General features: G+C 38.8%; 1 protein-coding gene across 1 annotated transcript in view; it reads left to right on the forward strand.

The window, feature by feature from the left end:
* The window catches only part of LOC125453278 (serine/threonine-protein kinase 24-like), a 48,400-nt gene that overhangs the window by 15,153 nt on the left and 12,568 nt on the right, over positions 1-20,679 (forward strand). Inside the window, exons 2-6 of the mRNA XM_048532629.2 lie at positions 2,263-2,493; positions 10,734-10,790; positions 15,811-15,919; positions 15,996-16,153; positions 19,716-19,901. Of these exons, the coding sequence (XP_048388586.1) occupies positions 2,263-2,493; positions 10,734-10,790; positions 15,811-15,919; positions 15,996-16,153; positions 19,716-19,901 (741 nt within the window). The remainder of the gene's footprint in view (positions 1-2,262; positions 2,494-10,733; positions 10,791-15,810; positions 15,920-15,995; positions 16,154-19,715; positions 19,902-20,679) is intronic.

Here is a 20,679-nt window from a genome sequence, read left to right on the forward strand (position 1 = left end):
CATCCTCTGCATCAAAATGTTGCCCCTCAGGTCCATTTTAAACCTTCCCCCATCACCTTAAACCTATGCCCTTTAGTTTTGGACTCCTTCACCCTTGGAAAATGACCTTGGTTTTTCATCCTATCTATGCTCCTCATGGTTTTACAAGCCTCTACGAGATCACCGCTCAGCCTCTTACACTCCAGGGGAAGTATCCCCAGCCTAGTCAGTCTCTCCCTATTACTCAAACCCTCCAATCCTAGTAAATCTTTTCTGCACCCTCTCCATTTGGTATTTGCCACGTCTGGCAGTATGTGGTGCTGCGTAAGGGTTGCTTGAGGTGGCTTCTTGCCACCAATTCTCCATTATCTTGGACCTAACTAGTTTGATTTTATAAATATTAAGTCAATTACAATCATATTGAGTTGAACATGTAAGGAGATGAGTTAAATATTGCAGATTCTGCAAGATTCAAGTTGAAATGTCTTTGCAATTTTTTAAACAAAATTTCTGAATGAACTAAATTGTTGGTGGAGAATAGAAATAGTTGATGCACCACCTTAGAATATCTACAAAATTGATACTGTCCTTAGTTAACAAGAAGGATTATGGCATGAGTAGAAGTCAAAGCAGTAGGTAGAACTGTATTTGGTCAGGAATAATCACTCTGACCTTAGAGGGCTTGTATGATACATCAGGTCTCTCTTAAAGCAAGAATACAATTCCTCATCCCGAACCATAGTTATCAGGTAACATCAGTAGAAAGGATGGAGCCAATGTCACATGAGCATGAAACAGCAGTATGACAAATAAAACCCAGTTCCATATTTTTTGAGTTTTCAAAAATTTTAACACTACTGGAATTACTGTATATAAGCTTTGCTGGAGCACTACCCTCAACCTCAATCCATCCTTGCCGTGTTCATTGCTCCACATCTCAAATATCATCCAATAAAGATCCTCAGGGCTTTCTTTAGCTCATGGAACTACCCTGTTTACATAGCTGCCCAGTCACTACTGATTGAAGTGCTTTGGGTGGACTCTCAGTCTAAATTTGTTGCCAAAAATGATGATTATAATGCACAAAAGCAATTTCATGTGAAGGAAGACGCATGATTAAGCATGAATATCCTAAGGTAGTTGGTTGAAGGATAAATATTGGCCAGGACGTAGAGAGAACATCCTGCTTTTGTTTGAATAGTGCCATCGAATCTTTCACATTTACTTGAGAGAGCAGACATGGCTTTGGTTTCATGTACTTTTGAGAGATGACACCTCAGTCAGTGCATTTGCTTCATAATACTGAACTTTTATGCTCATGCCTTTGCATTGGGACTTGAGCCCAGAGCTTTCTAATCCTGAGTGCTCCTCACTGAGTCACATTATAATTGACATTCACTTCATTCCATAACGCAGTCCATTTTGAATTGGATGTTTACAACCGCTAATGTACTATGTAATAGGTATGGTTGTGTGAGAAAATGTGCTTATTATGCAGGCTACTTTTATATATCTTGTGATTACAAATTTTTTGGTCCTTGTCCAAGTTTTAAGGAGTTTTTACAATGACTTGTACCAATAAATCTCCAATTAGTGCTAATATTCATCCTTAGCAAAGTTAGGGTTCTGTCAGTTCCGAAGAAGGGTCACTGGACCCGAAATGTTAAACTCTGATTTCTGTTTCCAGATCCTGCCAGACCTTGAGGTTTTCTAGCAATTCCTGTTTTTGTTTTGGATTTCCAGCATTCGCAGTTCTTTTGGGGTTTATTCAACCTTTACCAAAGTTTGTTTTTTTCTTAAATTTGACTTGATTTGTGATTTAAAGAAATTTTTTAAGGACAACTTGTTACCTTTGAAAATGAAAGCCTGTCAATGTTAGTAAGTTAACAAAAGGTGAGGAACCAATGTATATAATATCATCTATATGAAACCTTGCGTTGGCGAAAATGGTTGACCTCGGAACTGTCTTTCTAGGTCTACATTTGTGTAAATAGGCTGTGCTCTTCCCTCTGACTCAGAGGTTGTGGTTTCTAGATTTGACTTGAGACCTGAGTGCACAATCCGTGCTAATACAGCTTCATGAAAAATGGAGTAACTGGTTGTTGCAGTTTCTGGAGCTTGCCGTGTATCCTACATTGAAGCAGTTTAAAAATGCTTTATTGATTGTAAAATGATTTGGGATGCCCCATGATGATAAGTGACCTATAGCAATGCACATTTTTCTTTGACATTTAGCACAATTTTAATTACATTTCTGACATTCTCTTTATTATTTTTCTTTAGAATTTGAAAGCAGACCCAGAAGAACTATTTACAAAGTTGGAGAAGATTGGAAAGGGTTCCTTTGGTGAAGTTTTTAAAGGAATAGACAACCGGACTCAGAAAATTGTGGCCATAAAAAATATTGATCTTGAAGAAGCTGAAGATGAAATTGAAGATATTCAGCAGGAAATAACTGTCCTAAGTCAGTGTGATAGTCCATATGTTACAAAGTACTATGGATCCTATCTGAAGGTGAAGCTTATAACTTTACATGTATTTTTTTAGGGGAATGAGACATGATAAAGTGAAAAAAAGAGCTCAGGTGGTTGCACCTCAAGTAAATGGCATCAAATGTCTTACTGTGCTTTCCATGCAAGTTTAGTCCAAACCAGTTTTGAAATTAAACTTATGAGCAAAGTAAAACCTATTTCAAATCCTACGGTGTGCACGTTAGCCTGCAAAAATGGAACAAGTTATAGGGTCGGGGGCGGTGGAGTTGGGGGCAAAGAAAGTTCATCAATGGAAAGAAGTATACATTTTAATATTCTTTTGGTGGTCTTTGAAGCTCTGGACTGTGACAATTGACGCAAACCTAATTTTCTTCCAGAGACAATCTCAATTCTTCATGCTGCAAATACTGTAGTCCTCCTATCCTTCCTCAATCACTCCCTCAGTATAAACTCTCCATTCATATTCACGACTGGATGTTGGACCTTGCCAGCGCTGGTGCTGCCCCAACCACAAACAGTTTCTGATTACTTCCTTCTATTAGTCACCACCCACATTTTTCTTTCCCCGTTTCATCCTTATATATTTCTGTATCCACTCTCCTCAATTCACTTGGAAATGCATTTTGCTAAGTCTGAATTGTCTGTCCATTGGTCTTCCATTCATCAAGATGTTTTTCAAGTTGGTGGTCTACTCATCTACAACCTTGCCTCCAGCTTTGATGTTCTATTCCTCAGTTAAAACCATGACTTTCTGTCATGCTGGCTATTAAGCCCCACTTCCCATCCACCCCAAGGACAGCCTGCTTTGCCACTCTCTCAAATCAAAGGTGTATATAGATTTGAACAAAATCAGTTGAGCTATTTACCACCAGATCTTGCTGGACCTCATAATGCACTCAGGTCCTGCTCTCATGTAGCAAAACTGTTCACTTTTGCAGGATCGTTCTGTCACACCACAAAGACGTTTGGCTTTTCTCTGCTCCTCTCCATTTTGTTCAGAACCCCCCCCCCCCCCCCCACCTCGTCTGACAAAACCCCCAATAGTGAGTGAGAAATGTTCATTGGCTGTGACTTAGAACGAGTGCATCAATGGGCTGTTGCTACCATGATCCTTCCCTCCGTCGTCAGCAGCGCAAAAAGCCCAATTTCTACAGCCTTTCCTTGTTGCTGCAGTTCATTAGCTGCCCGAGCCAGTTGTTCCATGGTATGCGAACACTTCATTACCATTATAGACAACTTCTTCAGTGCGACCCCTTTTCGAAGGGTTGGTGTTCTGCTCCATTCCAGATTTATATGATCCTCTGGTGTGATGGCCTTGTCACTTCAGGTTCTGTTTCTTTAGCAGCGATCTGTATATGGGATCCATTTCTATGTGTTTGTTAATCGAGTCCCATGTTGAGAACCAGGCTTCCAGAAATTCCCTTGCATGTCCGTTGTTCGCTTGTCCCAGTCGAACTGATGGCCCTCATTGTCTATGTGTATCGAGACAAGCAAATGTTAGTTGTGTCTTTTCATTAAATAAGCGAGTGCAAGAAATATTTTGTTGGACAATTGGGGAGGAAACTGGGGACCAGGACACACAAACGCCAGCTGGCAATAAATTTTCTCTCAGACCTTAAACATTTCCTTGTCGGTTCACCTCTTGTTTCCAGAAATCATTGTTGAATCTTCTTTAAGTTGATTCTGATGCAGTTATATCCTTGAATTTGTCAGTGATTGAACAGGTTTTAAATGATCATAGAATGGGAAAGGAAGGAGGACACAAGGAATTGAAGGGAAGTTTTGTGATTATGGTGGTGCAGCCTTTTTTAAATTCCTTCAAGGGATGTGGATGTTGCTAGGCCAGCATTTATTGGCTAAAGGCATATAATTGGGCAAAGTGCGTTTGTCAAGCACATACTTGCTGAAATTTAGACTTAAATGCTAATTAGAAAATGTGGCAGTGTCCATACGAAATGTGATTTGATTAACCTCTACAGGGTCAACCCTCAACCTTCTTAGGCTGAGACTTTGTCACTGGACCTATCCAGCCTCTCATAACTCAAATCCTCCAATCCCTTATAAATCTTTTCTGAACTCTGTCCAGTTTCATAATTGCTTTCCTTTAGCAGGGTGGTCAGAATTGCGCACAGTATTGCAAAGGCACCATCTCAACATGACTTGCCCCAACTCCTATACTCAAGCTGAGGTCAAACCAGGTCTTGTATAAGTTCATTATAACGTCTCTACTTTTGTATTCAAACCCTTATTAATGCAATCTAGAAATGTATGCTTAGTTAACAGATCTCTTATTCTGTTCTGTCATGTTTAATGCCTTGTGTGCATTTTCATTCAGATCTCTGCTCCTGCACACTTTAGAATCATAGCCTTTTATTTTATTTACTCTCCAAGTTCTTTGTACTAAAGTGGATCATCTCACACTTCTCTGCCAGCCAAAGCACCTGGGTTTTCTAGATTAAATCGGTACCAGGTATAAAAGTAAAACTCAATTTTATCATATTTGCAAAACTATGCAGGGCACTGGTTAGACCATAACTGAAATACAGCAAACCATTTTGATCCCTTTATCTAAGGAAAGATGTAGTCACACTGGAGGCAGCCTAGAGATGGTTCACTAGGTTGGTATTTTGGTTTGGAATGATTGTGCTTCGAAGATGTGTTCAGTAGGCTTGGCCTGTGCCTCGTGCTTCTAAATGAGAAATCTTTTTGAAACATACAAGATTCATAGAGGACTTCACTCTTAGGCTAGGTGAGGAAAAGACTTTTTCAGTTGTGGGATGATTATGAACCAGAGGGTATAATCCCAGTGAGGGATCATTTAAGAAATGATGAGGAATTTCTTCTCAGAAGCAGTGAATCCATGGAATTTTTTACAGCAGAGGGCTCTCGAGGCTGGATCATTAAGTTTATTCAAGGCTGGGATAGAACATAGAACAGAACAGGACAGCACAGTACAGGGAGTCGAAGGGGAAAAGGACAGGAAAGGGGACTTAAGGCTTATCAGATCGATCATGATTCCGTTGAATGGACTACTTTCTGCTCCTATGTCTAATGGTCTTTCACAACATCAATATTTTATAATCAATGAAGTATTTTCAAAGTGTTGGCACAATTCAGAGTCAGAGAGTTGTATGGAAACAGACCCTGCGGTATAACTCATGCATATGCTGACCAGATATCTTAAATTAATCTAGTCCCAGATTAGTTTGTCAGCACTTGGCCCATATCCCTCTAAACCCTTCCTATTCTTATACCCATCCAAATGCCTTTTAAATGGTGTAATTGTACCAGCCTCCACCACTTCCTCTGGCACTTCATTCCATACATGCATCACCGTCTGCATGGAAAAAATTGCCCCTTAGGTCCATTTTATATCTTCCACCTTAAACCTATGCCCTGTAGTTTTGGACCCCCCCCTACCCAGGGAAAAAGATCTTGTCAAAAGCATGGAAGTCAGTTTACACTAAGCAGGCTTCCATAAACAGCCTCTGGTTGTTTGAGGGATAAATATATTCATCAGGACAGAGATTGGAAGGAAATCACTTCAAAATAATGGTTATGTGATCCTTCATATCCCTAAGAGAGCAGACCAGGCCCCTCTTTGGTATTTCATTCAAACGACAGCACTTGTAATGCTGCAGCACTTCTTTAGTATCGGCACTGGCCATGTCAACTTGGATTTTGTTCTTGATAAATCTACGAATTGGAGCTTAATCCCATAACCACCTAAATTAGAGGCAAGAGTGCTACCAATGAGACATAGTTGTAACTACCCCTATTTAATTTTGGGAAGCTCTCGGTATGACTGGAGGTCTTCTAAAATTTAGAAATTTTAAAATAATTCAGTGTAATGTTCTCAACAATCTAGAAATGATGGAGAAAATAACCGCAAGTCCATGCTTCCCCCATTGTTAGTCCAAAAAAACCCAACAATTTATGATCAGGAACAAATACTTTGAGTTATTATTGCTAGATTAATAATGTCCCGTCTGTTGTACACAAGTTGATTGATTATGCTATTGGTACAAATTATAAGTTTTGTAGCAGCCATTTAAAACTGGTTCTTTCATCTTAAAACGTCATGTTAATTGTGCATTTTAGGATCCTGACATGAAACTCAACCACTCCCGCCCAGAGAAAGAACAGTTGAAACTCTGTTGCTCACACACAAATAGTAAATTGTTCTGAGATTATTTTAACATTGTTATTTTTTGTTGTGTCTTTGCTCTCATCGTCCAATTTTACTTACCCTTCTCACTCTCATCCCATTTCCTTCTCCATTATTTTTACTTCTTTCCTCAAAGCTCATTGACTAACAGGATAGTGTTGGATTAGTAAGCAAAACAAACATGTTGGAAATACTTAGCAGGTCTAAGTTAACTTCTGTAGAATGTTTATCCCTTTATAGATGAGGACTGAGGCAATCAGTTGATCTCAGTCGACCAACGTTAACTTTTACTATCAGCAAGTTGTAGCATGGAAATAAGACCTTTTGATTGGTGGGGTAGAATCCAACTCACTGTATTTGCCATGACATAACACTAGAAATAGGCACAACACTATCCTGCCCGAGAACCTGCGCCCTCAATCAGTATGAAGCTGACTCTGCTTTCCTTGATCGTCATGTTCCCTTGATTCCCTCAGTATCTGATTGGTTACTATGTTTTCAAATTATATCAGTGACTTCAAAAGTACTTTATTGGCTGCAGAGATCTTGCAGTACATCCTGAGATTGTAAAAGATACTTCTTGCAGGCAAGTCCTTTTACACACCTGACTTGATTTTGGAGCACACACATCCCGTCCACTTCATTTGATTTGGATATGAATATCCTGCTTTTTGTGAACAAGTCTAAATCGAGTGAGGTAGTATTTGGTTGATTTTCTACAATCTAAAGTACCTCTTCTTTGAAATCTGCAAATTAATCCCATGTCAGTAATTATTGGAAAATTCTGCCATCTTCACTGGTAATAATATTTTACTGCTGGGGTTTCAATAAGGTTACAACACAGCTGTGAATATGCTTTAAAAGTACTTTGACTATACGCACTTTGGGATATCAGGAAATAGTTAACAGCATTACAAGTTCCACTTTTTGCTATAGGTGTTTTGTCAATGTATGGTTCTGAATCCTGTTTCATTATCAAAAAGTAGACCATAAGATAGAGGAGCAGACTTAGGCCATTTGGCCCATCAAGTCTGATTGCCATTCGATCATGGCTGATATTTTTTTCCAACTCCATTCTCCTGTTTCTCCCTCTAACCTTTGATTGCTTTATTAATCAAGAATCTATCCATCTCTATCTTAAATACACCCAATGACTTGGCCTCCACAGCCTTCTGAGGCAATGAGTTCCGTGGATTCACCACACTCTGCCTAAAGAAATTCCTCCTCACCTCAGTTCCAACAGGTCGTCTCTACATTCTAAATCTGCGCCCTCGGGTCCTAGTCTCTCCTACTGCTGTAAACATGTCCACCACGTCCACTTGGAGACAGTAAGCACTGCACATCCTGGAATCAGAGTCAATACAGTGTGGAGCTGGAGGAACGCAGCAGGTCAGGCAGCATCAGAGGAACAAGAGAGTCAATGTTTTGGGTCAGTGCCATCCTGATGAAGGGTCCCGACCTGAAACATTGACTCGTCTGCTCCTCTGATGCTGCCTGATCTGCTCTGTTCCTCCAGTTCCATACTGTTGTATTGACTCTTCTTTGAGTCCAGTCTCTTCAGGCCTCTTCATGGTCTGGGGGGTTTCAATAAGATCCTCTAAACTCTTATCGACCCAGTGTCCTCAGCCACCCGTCACATGACAAACCCTTCATCCTGGGATCTTTCTTGTAAACCTCCTCTCCACCCCTACCTCCAAGGCCAGCGCATTTTCCTTTGATATGGACCTAAAACTATTCTCAATATTCTAAATGTGGTCTGACCAGAGCCTTATAAAGCCTGAGAAGTGCGTTTATACTCTTTTATTCTATCTGGAATAAAAAAGGCCCAAATATCGTCCATGTAAACTATCGATTATTTAAAAATCCATTTAGTTCACTGACTAAATGGAAGGAAATCTGCCATCCTTACCTGATCTGGCCTGCATGTGATTCCAGATCTGCAGCAGTTTCATTGTCTCTTAACTCCCCCATGGGTGATTAAGGATGGAAAATAAATGCTGGCCTAACCAGTGATATGGGTATCCCGTGAATGAATAAAAAGAATTAAAGGTACTAAAACTCTTGGTGCATGTTCTTGTAGCTGTTTGCTTTTTCTAAGAGCATCAATGAAGATAAGTGATTCAGAAATACTTTTCTCCAGTCTTTTTCTTTGCCTACTCATTATAGCATCCAAGCTGATTTGAGAGTTTAGCTCGGCCTTTTATAAATGGACATTCCTGTTAACATGTTTGATCATTAAGTAAATGTTAGACTATAGTTTTGCCTTGTCTAAAGATTTATCACTGAAAAGGTACAAGTCAACACCCTGTCATTCTACTTTTATGAAACTGTCCTAGTTCCTGTAAAATAAATCAATGGAGACTGATTTCGTCATTTCTAATGTCTTCTCTAGACTCATTGAACTTGCATTTCTATAGTGCCTTTCTTCTCAGCATGTTTCAAAGTACATGACTCAAGAACCTTTACATTTGATTATTAGATCAAAGCTAAGCAAAACCTCATCTTATTTTGGGACATTTTGCATTTATTGAGACTGCTCATCTGACAACTCGCTAATTTTTGCTCTGGGCTTGGGTGTATCTGATTGAGATATAGAAAATGCTAAAGGGGATTGATAAGATGCATGTTGAATAGTGCTCCCCCTTGTAGGACATCCTTGAACAAAAAGCCATAGATAATGAGTGAGAGGAGGTAGGTTCAAAACTGAGATGAGGAGAAACTGCTACTTCTGACAGCATAGTGAATCTGTGGAACTCACTGCCCCAGAGTGCAGTGGAGGCAGAATCAATCAACAGATTCAAGAAAGAAACAGATATGTTTCTGATGCAAAGTGGACAATGAGCTATGGGGAGCAGGCAGAAAAGTGGAGTTGAGATCAGATTAAGATCAGCCATAATCATGTTAAAAGGTGGAGTGGGCTCAAAGTGAAGCCAACTCCCACTCCTAATTCCTATGCTCCTATAATGATTAAAATGTATAGCAATTATTAGAGAAAATGTGATTTGAAATGGAAGATAGTTTTCAGTTAAAGAATGGTATTTTCAAAGTGTAAAAAGATGTTTTTAAACTTTAGATATTGTAAAATTTCCATCTCGGTTTTTTTAAATAATCTAAACCCAGACCTGTAACTTGTTCTTTGTCCTTGAGTCCCAGCAAATTCTAGACTTCCTGGAAAGGAAAGGCCTGAGAAGTGATATAATAGAGCTCACACACTTAGAGAGGATTAATAGGTTAGACAGAGGGTAATTTTCTGAATCTTGGTGCTGTAAGGATAAGATAGTAACTAGTAAATTCAGTGGGGAATTCACGACAATTTTCTTCGCTTGGAGAGTGATGAGAATGTAGAAGCAAGTAGTTGAGGCGAATAGTGCAGATAAGTTTTAAGAAGAAGCTGGATCAACAAAGGAAGGGTTAATAATATACTGACTAGGGTTACGAGCCAATGATGAAGCTGATATGGAGCATAAACACTGGTGTGGACCAACTATCCTGTCTCTCTGCCATCAGTTGTGTGAATGTGTTTTAATTCTTGAAATATTTTGTAGACATTGCAGGAACCCTAGTATATTTTCAGTTTGATAAAACTATCCTTGCATTTTTTTCCCTATCATGTGGCGCTACTTCAAGCTTCCCTCTGTGTTCCAATTTGAGCCTTCTATATTTTATCTCAATGTTTTCACCCTTTAAAATTGAGGTGTTTCCTTTACAGAAATGCAAGATTACTTGAGATTCATTGAAGAAATCTAGTTAATTAGAACAAAAAAAAATTCTTGATATTTAAGTGTTCATCATTAAACAAACTTCCGTTAGTGTTCCAGCACATCTCAGAAAGAGTGTAAAAATTTGACACAGCTACAGAGAGGTATTAAGGATGGGTAACTTAAAACTTGAACAAAGAATTAGATTTTAATGTCTCAGTTTGGACAGAAGGGTTTAAGGAGGGAATTGCAGGGTTTCGAGTTTAAGCAGCTAATGGCATCGCTGCCAATGGTGAAATAAAGGAAGTGGGGAATATGCAGTAGGGCAAATTTTCTCATTGCTTGTTAATACGTTAAGATTCACTTTGCAAACAGTTCTGATCGTCTTTCATGCAGGATACAAAATTATGGATTATCATGGAATATCTTGGTGGTGGCTCAGCTTTAGATCTGGTAAGTATATTATTTTTAAATTTTGCTATGGAAAATTTATTGGGAGGTAGTCTTTTCTTGTAAATTTTTAAAAAATCATTGCAATACATACCATGGAGAAATTACTCTTGTGACTTTTCCCACTTTGGGAGTTTTAACAACTGCAGTTTTATAAGACGAAAGAAAATCTTGGATGGCATGTTTCACTGAGATTAAAATCAGGCAGGTATTAGTGTCAACCCAGGCTAAAATATTTTCAATTGCAACTCTCGAAATAGTGTTGCAAAGTTGAGTGGAGTCTGTGAAGTAAGGGCAAGATGTTAGAATTTGTTTGTAAAATGATAGGGGGATGGGGGGAGAGAGTGCATGGGCGTTTGAAATATGATATGCTCTTTCTAGGCTTGGCGATTTAAAAGTCTGCAAGCAGCAGCAGACACAGAATTCCTGAAGTTGAAACATTTGGATCCAAAGGCTGTATGGTTGGCAACCCAGGCCGTAGTCTTGTTTTGTTATTAAGGCAACCGGTTTGAATATCAGCCAATTAATTTAAATCAGGCACTTGGAGACTAAAAACCAATTAAATTTAAATCTGATGGTTTAGACAACCTAGGGCCATCTGTTAGAATTAACAACCAGCAACCTTAAACAGAAAATCACTGGCTCTCACAGAATTCTCAAAGCTCTCAGAAAACCATCATCTGACTACAGGTACAGCAGTGCTCTTAGCTAATATTCCTGACATAAGAATTTGATGGAGAATGGCATTCCTGGCTGATGAACAGCAGAGAAGGCACCGAACATTCCAGAAGACATATCCTGGCTGTAATTTTAAGAGACTAAGTTTTTTAAGTTTTTTAAAAAATTAATTTGGCTTATGTAAGTAGAATTTATATCCATTGGAACAGCAAACCATTATAATTTTGTTTTATTCTGAATAGCTAGTAGTTGAGGGGGAATTCTTTGGTTTGTTAGTAGTTCTGTTAATTTGTTCATTCTAGAGTTAGATAAATGAATTGTTACTTGTTGATTACAGAGTGACTGTCAGGATTTCACTTCATTTAAACTCTTCATAACAAATTGGGAGGTGAAAGGCAAGTTATTACCTCTTTTCACACTTTCTTTAACAGATTGGAATGAGGGGCTTCTCTAAGTGTTTCAGTTTTAGTTAGTTAGAGGGGGGTCGACCTCTGCTTCATATCTGATAGAAGGCTTGGGTCCAGGATTTGGACAGATTGGAGTCTTGAGTCCTGGATATGGCAAACTCGTGTATGGGATCTGAATGCAATTGGATAGATTTGGGTACGAAAGGTTTCAGCAGATTTAAACAAATTTGGTGATTAGTGTCATAGATCTTTAAATGAAACTTAGGTAAGAAGTGTAAAATGAGTAAAATTTTGTTCACCTGTGGTTGGTTAAATAAAAAGTAGGGGGAATGGCTTTTAACATTACTAAAGAGGTTCTGGAGTTGGGTGTGCTTCCCAAATATGCCAAGAAAGTTTAAAAATACAGAGGAAGGGTATACTTTCAGACTTAGCAAACAGGCTAGAATTGGATTTAACTACAGATAAGAGGAAAGCTGAAATTGTAAAGGAGTTAGTCAAGCATTTAGGTATACAAGAGAAACCATCAAGTGCAGTGGAGTTAGAAAAAAATTAAATTGCAAATAAGACAACTGGAGTTAGAGAACGAAAGGGAATTGAAACAGCTTGAATTATGGTTACAAGGAGAGGTCAGACAAAAAAAAGGAGAAATGTTTGAACTTTCGAAGTTGCATATTAAAGAAGGATAGCTGACTTAAAATGATGGAAATGAAGGTAGAAGATAGACTTAATGAGGAGGAGCGTGATGATGAGCAGACCTGATAGGTATCCATACAAGTATGTCAAAGCATTACCAAATTTGATGAAAGAGATGCAGAAGCCTTTTTCATTTCTTTTGAGAAATTGGCTAACCAGATGAACTGGCCAGACTCTGTTGGGTAATGTTAATTCAGACCAAGTTGGTAAGCAGGGCCAGTGAGGTATTGCAGTCGTGTCAAGAGAATATGAAGAAGTAAAACAAGCTATTTTGAGTGCCTACAAATTGGCATCAGAAGTATATAGACAACGGCTGAGAATTATGAGGAAGGAACCAGGTTAGATTTATGTCAAGTTTGAAAAAATTAAGCATCATAACTTTGATTGATGGGTGAGAGCTTTAAAGATAGCAAAGACATATGAGGATCTTAGATTATTCTTTTGGAGGAGTTCAAAAACTTACTTGCAGAAATGATAAGAACTCTTGTTGAGAAGCAAGGTTAAAACAATGAGAAAAGCTGCAGAGATGGAAGATGAATATGCATTAGTGCATCACTCGAAATCTAGCATCCGACAGCAATTTCATTCCGAGGGATTGAAATTGGAAGAAAGAGATCCTTCAATGAAAAACAGAAAGTACATCACACTGAGAAAAGTTTACCACTCGTGAAAAAAGAAATTCAAGAGGGTGTAAGTCCTTGGGCGTTTTCTCTGTGATAGCAGGGGGTACACAGAGTCACAATACTGGTAGATGGAAAAAGGATGTGATGAAAGAGGCTAAACCAATGGGATCAGCTGAGGTAGTGAAGGAAATCTCAAGAGAAGTTGAGGAGCTGCAGGAGAGTGCAGAGTCTAGTCACAGACTGGGACCGTAAAATTTTACCTGATCTCTTCAAAGATTTCACCTCTGTGGATAAGAATTACTCAGTAAGAATGGGGGTGGGGGGGGAGGTATAAAAGTTATAATTTTGAGAGATATGGGAGCTGGTAAGTTGCTAATAGTCAGAGATGAAAGTATTTACATTCCTCCTGAAATGTTAACTGAAAGAGTGATGATCTGTGGAACAAATGAAGAGAGATTTAGCATTCCCCCTGCGTAAAGTGAGATTAGGGAAGTGACAATGGGATTGATTGAAAGACAGTGTCTATTCCAGGAATACAGTTTGTTCTTGGAAATGACCTAGCCGGATCAAGGGTGGGAGTGATGCCTATTTTAGTGGAGAAGTCACAAAAATACCAAGGAACCGAAGTGTTAAAATAAAAATACCCTGGAATTTTTCCAGATTGTGTGGTGACAAGGTCTCACAGTTATAAATTAAAGCAAGAAGGGAAAACAAAAGAGAGAGACGAAGGAGTTGAGGTCCAGTTGGCTGGTACCCTGTTTGATGAAATGGTAAAGGAAGCACCTAAACAAGTAGAGGATCGGCGAGAGGTGTTTGGTTCTGAAAGACTAAGGGAGTTAGAACAAAAAGATGAAACAATAAAAGATTTATATCACAAAGCCTCCTCTAAAAAGGAATCAGAATGTAATCCAGAATGTTATTATCTTAAGGATAGAATCCTAGGGCAAAAGTGGAGACCTTGGCAGGTTAGTGCAGAGGAGAAATGGATGGAAATTCACCAGATTGTGTTGCTGGTAGCATACACAAACTCTTTAAAGTCACTATCGCGCAAGTGATGTAGGGGTTGGAGTTCTGTTGTTACAGGAGGATGATTGTGGAACTGAAAGACCAATCAGTTATTGTTCAATCCTGGAAGACGTTCCCTGGCTGTAATTTTGAGAGAGACTAAGTTTGAAGTGGGACTTATGTCATTTGGAACAGCATACCATTAGAATTTTTCTATTTAGGAATAGTTAGTATTTGAGGGGGATTTGTTGAGATTGTTAGTAGTTCTAATAATTTGTTCACTGTTAGCATTAGGTAAATGAATTGTTACTTGTTGATTGTAGCATGACTGTCAGGAGTTCATTTCGTTCAACCTCCCCTCCATAACAGATTGGGCAGTGAGAGGCAGGCCTTTCACACTTATCACACTTCCTTTAACACATTATGAAATGAGACCAGCTTCCCTCGGTGTTTCAGTTTGTTATTCAAAGAGAAGTCAACATCTGCTTCATAATAACAGATTTTCTGCAAAGCAGCTAAGAAGTAATGTTTTGTAATTTTGCGAGAAATTGAAATTCCAGAAAATGCATTGATGGTAATAAAATTGAATCATAAAAGTTGCAACTTTCTTGCCCTCCCCAACATTTGCAAAGTCTGTAGAACTTATTATAGTGCTGGCTTGTTGAGTCACAAATCTAACATGGTTATTTAAGTTATTACAAGATTGGCTAATGTCAAGATTTGTGAAATCAGGAAAAGGAAGTGTTAAGATAATCTAGAAAACCAACTGAATACTGAAATTCTGTCTCATTGAGCAGTTATTTTGACTATTCTGAGAATATATAGTCCACCTAAAATTTCTTGAGCATCAATTACAACTCGGACAGATTTGTAAAATAGAGTTGTAAAGTCTGTATTTTAAGGGGAAGATGGATGACAGCTTGAAGGAAAGGGATTAGAAGGTTTTTTTTGTGGTGAGAGGAACTGGAGTGGAAAGTGTTTAACTTAAAGCATTGCATCATGATTTCATCCCCACACCTCAAAGATTTTATTGCCTTTGGGAAGTGGGTGTGATGCCGATTCACTGAAATAATGCTGTGTTTAAAAGGGTTAATTCTAAGGCCATGTTGAATTGACCAGTCTTGAATTTTCTGGATTATAGAGGGTTAAGGGAACAATCTAAAGATAGTGTTAAAGATCATGAAAGGGTAAATGTAAACTATTTGCTGTGGTATGAGGAATCCAAGAAAAGGGAGAACTATGTAAAATTAGAGTCAGGTCATTTGGAGTGATGTTAAGAAACATTTCATAATATGTAAGGGAGTAGAAATTTTCGACTTTCTCCCTTGAAGTGTTGTACCTCAGGCTTTGATTTTTTTTCTCATCTGTTTATTGGATGTAGGCATTACGAGCTGGGCCAGCATTTTATTGCCCATTGACATTTACCCCTCAGATGGTGATTAAAAATGGTAAAACTGTCGGATTTTTGTTTGGCACATGTTTGAGTGGATAAATGGTGTTGAGGATCTTAAAAAAGCATGATTTGATGGGATAATGGAACATGGTCACAGGGCTGAATGGCCTCTATTTATTAAATCTTTTGCTAAGTTCTTAAAAGTTTGATTTTTGTTTTCTTAGTTAGAACCTGGTTCATTGGATGAATACCAGATTGCTACAATACTAAGAGAAATTTTAAAAGGCCTTGAATATTTGCACTCTGAAAAGAAAATCCACAGGGATATCAAAGGTATGAAATTGCATTCAAATTTTAACCAAGTGGTCATGTTCAAGACACTCACTTACCTTTGTATGCCTTTTCCTAGCTGCCAACGTCTTGCTGTCGGAGCAAGGCGATGTTAAACTCGCAGATTTTGGAGTTGCCGGGCAGCTGACAGATACACAAATAAAGAGAAACACTTTTGTGGGTACACCCTTCTGGATGGCACCAGAAGTTATCAAACAGTCAGCATATGATTCAAAGGTATGGATTGTTACTGTTTCTCCAGAATGAACTGCAGGTAGAAGAATCGTCCCTTTTGTTAAGGCCTAGTTTGCCCATGCGCCCATGACTATGCCCAATACACTTACATCAGCTTTTCTACTGATGGGAGTGTGATCCATGCTTTTGTTTCCTCTAAATTCTATAATTTAGGTCTCTCCTTTTAAGTCATCCACTTCCACCCTCCAAATGTCAACTCGCCCTAACATTCAACGAGTCACTTTTTTCACTGGCACATAGGATATTGAGAGGTGACCTTATTAGAGGTTTATAAAACAATGAGGGGTAAAGATAGGGTGAATGGCAGGTGTCTCTTTCCTAGTTTGTGTGATTTCAAGAGTGGGGGACATATTTTTAAGGTGAGAGGAGAAAGATTTTAAAAAAAGACATGAGGGGCAATTTATTTTAAACACAGTGTGGTTCATGTGTGGAATGAACATCCTTATGAGGTGGTGGATTTGGCTACAGTTAGAATGTTTAAAAGAAATTTCGATAACTATATGAATATGAAATGTTTGAAGGGATATGGAGCAAGTGCAGGCAGGTGGGACTAGTTTAGTTTGGGATTATGGTCAGCGTGGACTGATTGGACCGAAGGACCTGTTTCAGTGCTATATGACTCAATGACTGTATTTGCACTGTTTACCATCACTCCTCCTCCCACCAGTTTACACGGATTCCAAGATTAGCATTGCCTGAATTTTAAAGTTTTGATCTTATTGCTTCTCATCTCCTGATCTGAATGATCTCCAGCCTGGCAATCAACAAATCTCTATTGTGCTCCAATTCTGGTCTTGTAACAGTTGACTTCCATTTTTTGTTGATTTCCACCAATTCCTTCAGTTGCCTGGTGTCAAGTTCTATAAGTCCCCCATTAAATCTAACCGTCTGTCATACTTGCATGCTCTTTCTCTCTCTCACTCGCTCTCTGCCTTGTCTCCTTTAAAATTTACCTTAAAGCCTACCTTTTTGTCCAAGATTTTGGTCGCTTGTCCTAATATCTCTGCATGTGGCTTGGTATCAAACTTCAATTTCTGTTTCTGTATCTGTGCATCAAAGTTGCTTTTCGTTCAAGTTGCTGTTTAAGTGTAAGTTGGCGAGTTAGTTGCATAGCAGTAAAGTTGTTGGAGCAGTAACCCAGAAACCGAGATGAATACTCTGAGAACACAGGATCAAATCCCACCTTGGCAGCTGGTCAAGTTAGAATTAGAGTCATAGAGCCATACAGCACAGAACAGACACTTCAGTACAACTTGACCGTGCTGACCAGATATCGTAAACTGATCTAGTTCCATTTGCCGGCATTTGGTCTATATCTCTCTAAACCCTTGCTGTTCATGCTCCCGTCCAGATGTCTTTTAAATGTTGCGATCGTATCTGCCTCCACCACTTCCTTTGGCAGCTCATTCCATGCTTGCACCGCTCTGTGTGGAAAATGGTATCCCTCAGGTCCTTTTTAAATCTTTTCCCTTTCACCTTAAACCTGGGCCGTCCAGTTTTGGACTCCCCTGCCCCAGGAAAAAGACCTTGACTAATCCCCCTATCTGTTCTCCTCTTGACTTCATAAACCTTGATAAGGTCATCCCTCAGCCTCTGCTGCTGTGGGGGTGAGTAAAGCCCCAGCTTATTCAGCCTGTCCCAATAGTGCAAGCCCTTCTATCTGGGTAACATCCTTGCAAATCTTTTCTGCACTCTTACAGGTTTATTCAATTAATAAAACCTGTAATATACAAACCAGTCTTGGTAGCGGTGCCAGGAAACTACTGTCAATTGTGATTTAATCCATCTGCGTTCTTTAGGGAATGAAATATTTCATTTTGATCTGATCTGGCCACCATTTAACTGCCAACCCACTGTAATGTGGCTGTCTCTTAACTGCCCTCTGTAATGACCTAGCAAACCACTCAGTTCAGTTGTGATTTGTCAAGAAATGCTGGTTTTGCCAATGATTTCCACACCATGTGAAAGAATTTTTAAAACCACTATTTCAAAGGAACTCTGACGTGTGCTATTAAGAAAACACCTTGGTCTTCCCGTTTGGGCTACCACGTTGAGTCACTCATTGAATAGTATAGGTGCCGTTACTGAGAAGTAACATAGAAAATAGGAGCGGGAGTAGGCCATTCAGTCAAATGATTGTGGCTGATTAATAGAGGGAGAAATATGCTAAGTCTTTGTAAATCAGTGTGTCCCATTTAGAGTACTCTGGCTGATTTCAAGCACAACACTCTGAAGATGCAGAAATCATTTACCAGAGTGGTACCTGCAATGGGTGACTTCAGTTATGTGATAAAACTGGAGATGCTGGTATTGATTTCCTCTACTGTATGTACCAGCTTTAACAGTGGTGTTCAAGGTCTGATAGAGCTAATAAGGGAAAACCCTTTCCTCTGGAAAGGCCACTAACCAGAGGAGACAAATTTAAGGTGGTTGGTAAAACAACCAAAGGCTACATGGGTATATTTTCCTTCTGCACAAAAAAAAATCTAGAATTCAATATTTGAAAAGATTTGGAAGCAGAATCAGTTGTTTCAAAGAGAATTGGAAATACTTGAAAAGAAAAACACTTTTAAACGTCTATGGGGAAGGAGCAGGGGAGTGGGATTAATGAGAGTTTTTTTTCCTTAGAGCTGGCACAGGCACTCTGGGCCAAATGATTTCCTCCTGGATTTCATCATTCTGTGAAAAGAATAGAGGCATTTGTTGCTAGAATTAGGTGAAGCACGGCAAAAATGTAAAGACTTGTTTGAGCCCCAGAATGGCTCTCAACATGAGGTTCCTGGATGCTTTGGTAAAAAATTAATCCTGTATTTAGTTAATTAATTGGCATGCAGATATAAACAATACAAATGATTTCTGTTTGCTGTTGTAAGCATTTTTTGTACTGCTATTTGCCTCATCTTCAATTGTTGTCAACAGAAATTGGTGTGTAATCTAGTAGTAAAAGAATTTAAGGTGCCTGGTTGCATTAATGTGCAGTCCAATGGCATTGAATCATTTGCTGGAACACCCTAGATTTGTGTAAAACAAAGAACTGCAGATGCTGGAGATCTGAAACAAATGAAAACAGAAATTGCTGGATAAACTCAGCAAGTCTAGCAGCATCTGTGGAGAGAGAAACAATTATCATTTTGAGTCCAGTGACCCTTCTGTTTTCGTTTCTTGCAGACTCTATTTCATAGAATCACAGAAACCCTACAGTCTGGAAGTTAATTGATCAGTATGAGGGGAAATAGGTACTCTTTAAAATATCATCAGTTGTCTTCATTAGATGCAGTCATGCGTAAAATGGTTAGGCATTCTCGGACACCAACAATTAGCAAATAACTTGGAACACCAATGTAAATGCTGTACTTGTAATGAAAATGCATTTTGGCATTATTTGATAAAAATGTGCAGCAGGTTATAATTTGGTTCAAGTTGAAGCAGTTAAGAGTTTTGATGTCTATCCAAGTGTACTGAAAGGGCTAAGATTACACATGGTATCGAAATAAACATTTTGTACTGAATATAAACTAAGTTTTTTTGTGTTCTATTTATATAGGCTGATATCTGGTCTTTGGGAATAACTGCGATAGAACTTTCAAAAGGAGAACCACCACATTCCGAGCTACATCCAATGAAAGTCTTGTTCCTTATTCCGAAGAACAATGCACCAACATTGGAGGGAAACTACAGTAAACCCCTAAAAGAATTTGTTGAAGCTTGCTTGAATAAAGAGCCAAGTTTTGTAAGTTGTATAAAATTTAAAGGTCTTGCTAGAACAAGGATTTTGAGAACCTTGGCTCTTGATGCAGTTTTTTTCTAACCACTCAAATTCCCTCCTGGCCTGCAGCGTGATCCTAACATAACACAATTGAATGTATCACCAATCCAGGTTTTTAAAGAATTATTTCATGGAATGTAGGCATTGTAATTTAGACCAACATTTATTGCCCATCCCTAATTGCTCAGTGGGCACTTGAGAATCAACAACAATGCTATGAGTCTGGAGTCGGACCAGATAAGGATGGCACTTGCCCTTCCCTAAAATGCATTACTGAAACACATGAACTTTTGCAACAATCGACTGAGGTCGCCAGTTTTTGGCCAGTTTTTTTTATCCAGCTATTTATTGAATACAAATTTTAACATTTACTAAAAGTGGAATTCAAACCAATGACCATACAACATCAGCTTGCAATTCTGGATTAAGTGTAACAGTGACATGACCATACATCACCACCTCCCCATATTTTACTTATGTCAAGTTCTGAAGCGGTGAACAGGCTAAATTGTTTTAAGCACATTGCCAACAATTCTGTAGGCACAGGCTTGCATTCAATCAGTTTTTCATCCTAAGAAGTGGCTGTGAATAATTAGGGCCATTAAAACAATAAAATCTGTATTTTCATTGATCCATTGAACTGTGACTGATCTGTTCTTGTTTAATGTGTTGATATCTGTTTCAGAACTACACATTAAGCATTTTGAGATGAGAGTTTTTGCCTCAGGTGGCTATAGTTAAA

Source organism: Stegostoma tigrinum, chromosome 6, assembly GCF_030684315.1.
Source record: "Stegostoma tigrinum isolate sSteTig4 chromosome 6, sSteTig4.hap1, whole genome shotgun sequence".
Lineage (NCBI taxonomy): Eukaryota > Metazoa > Chordata > Chondrichthyes > Orectolobiformes > Stegostomatidae > Stegostoma > Stegostoma tigrinum.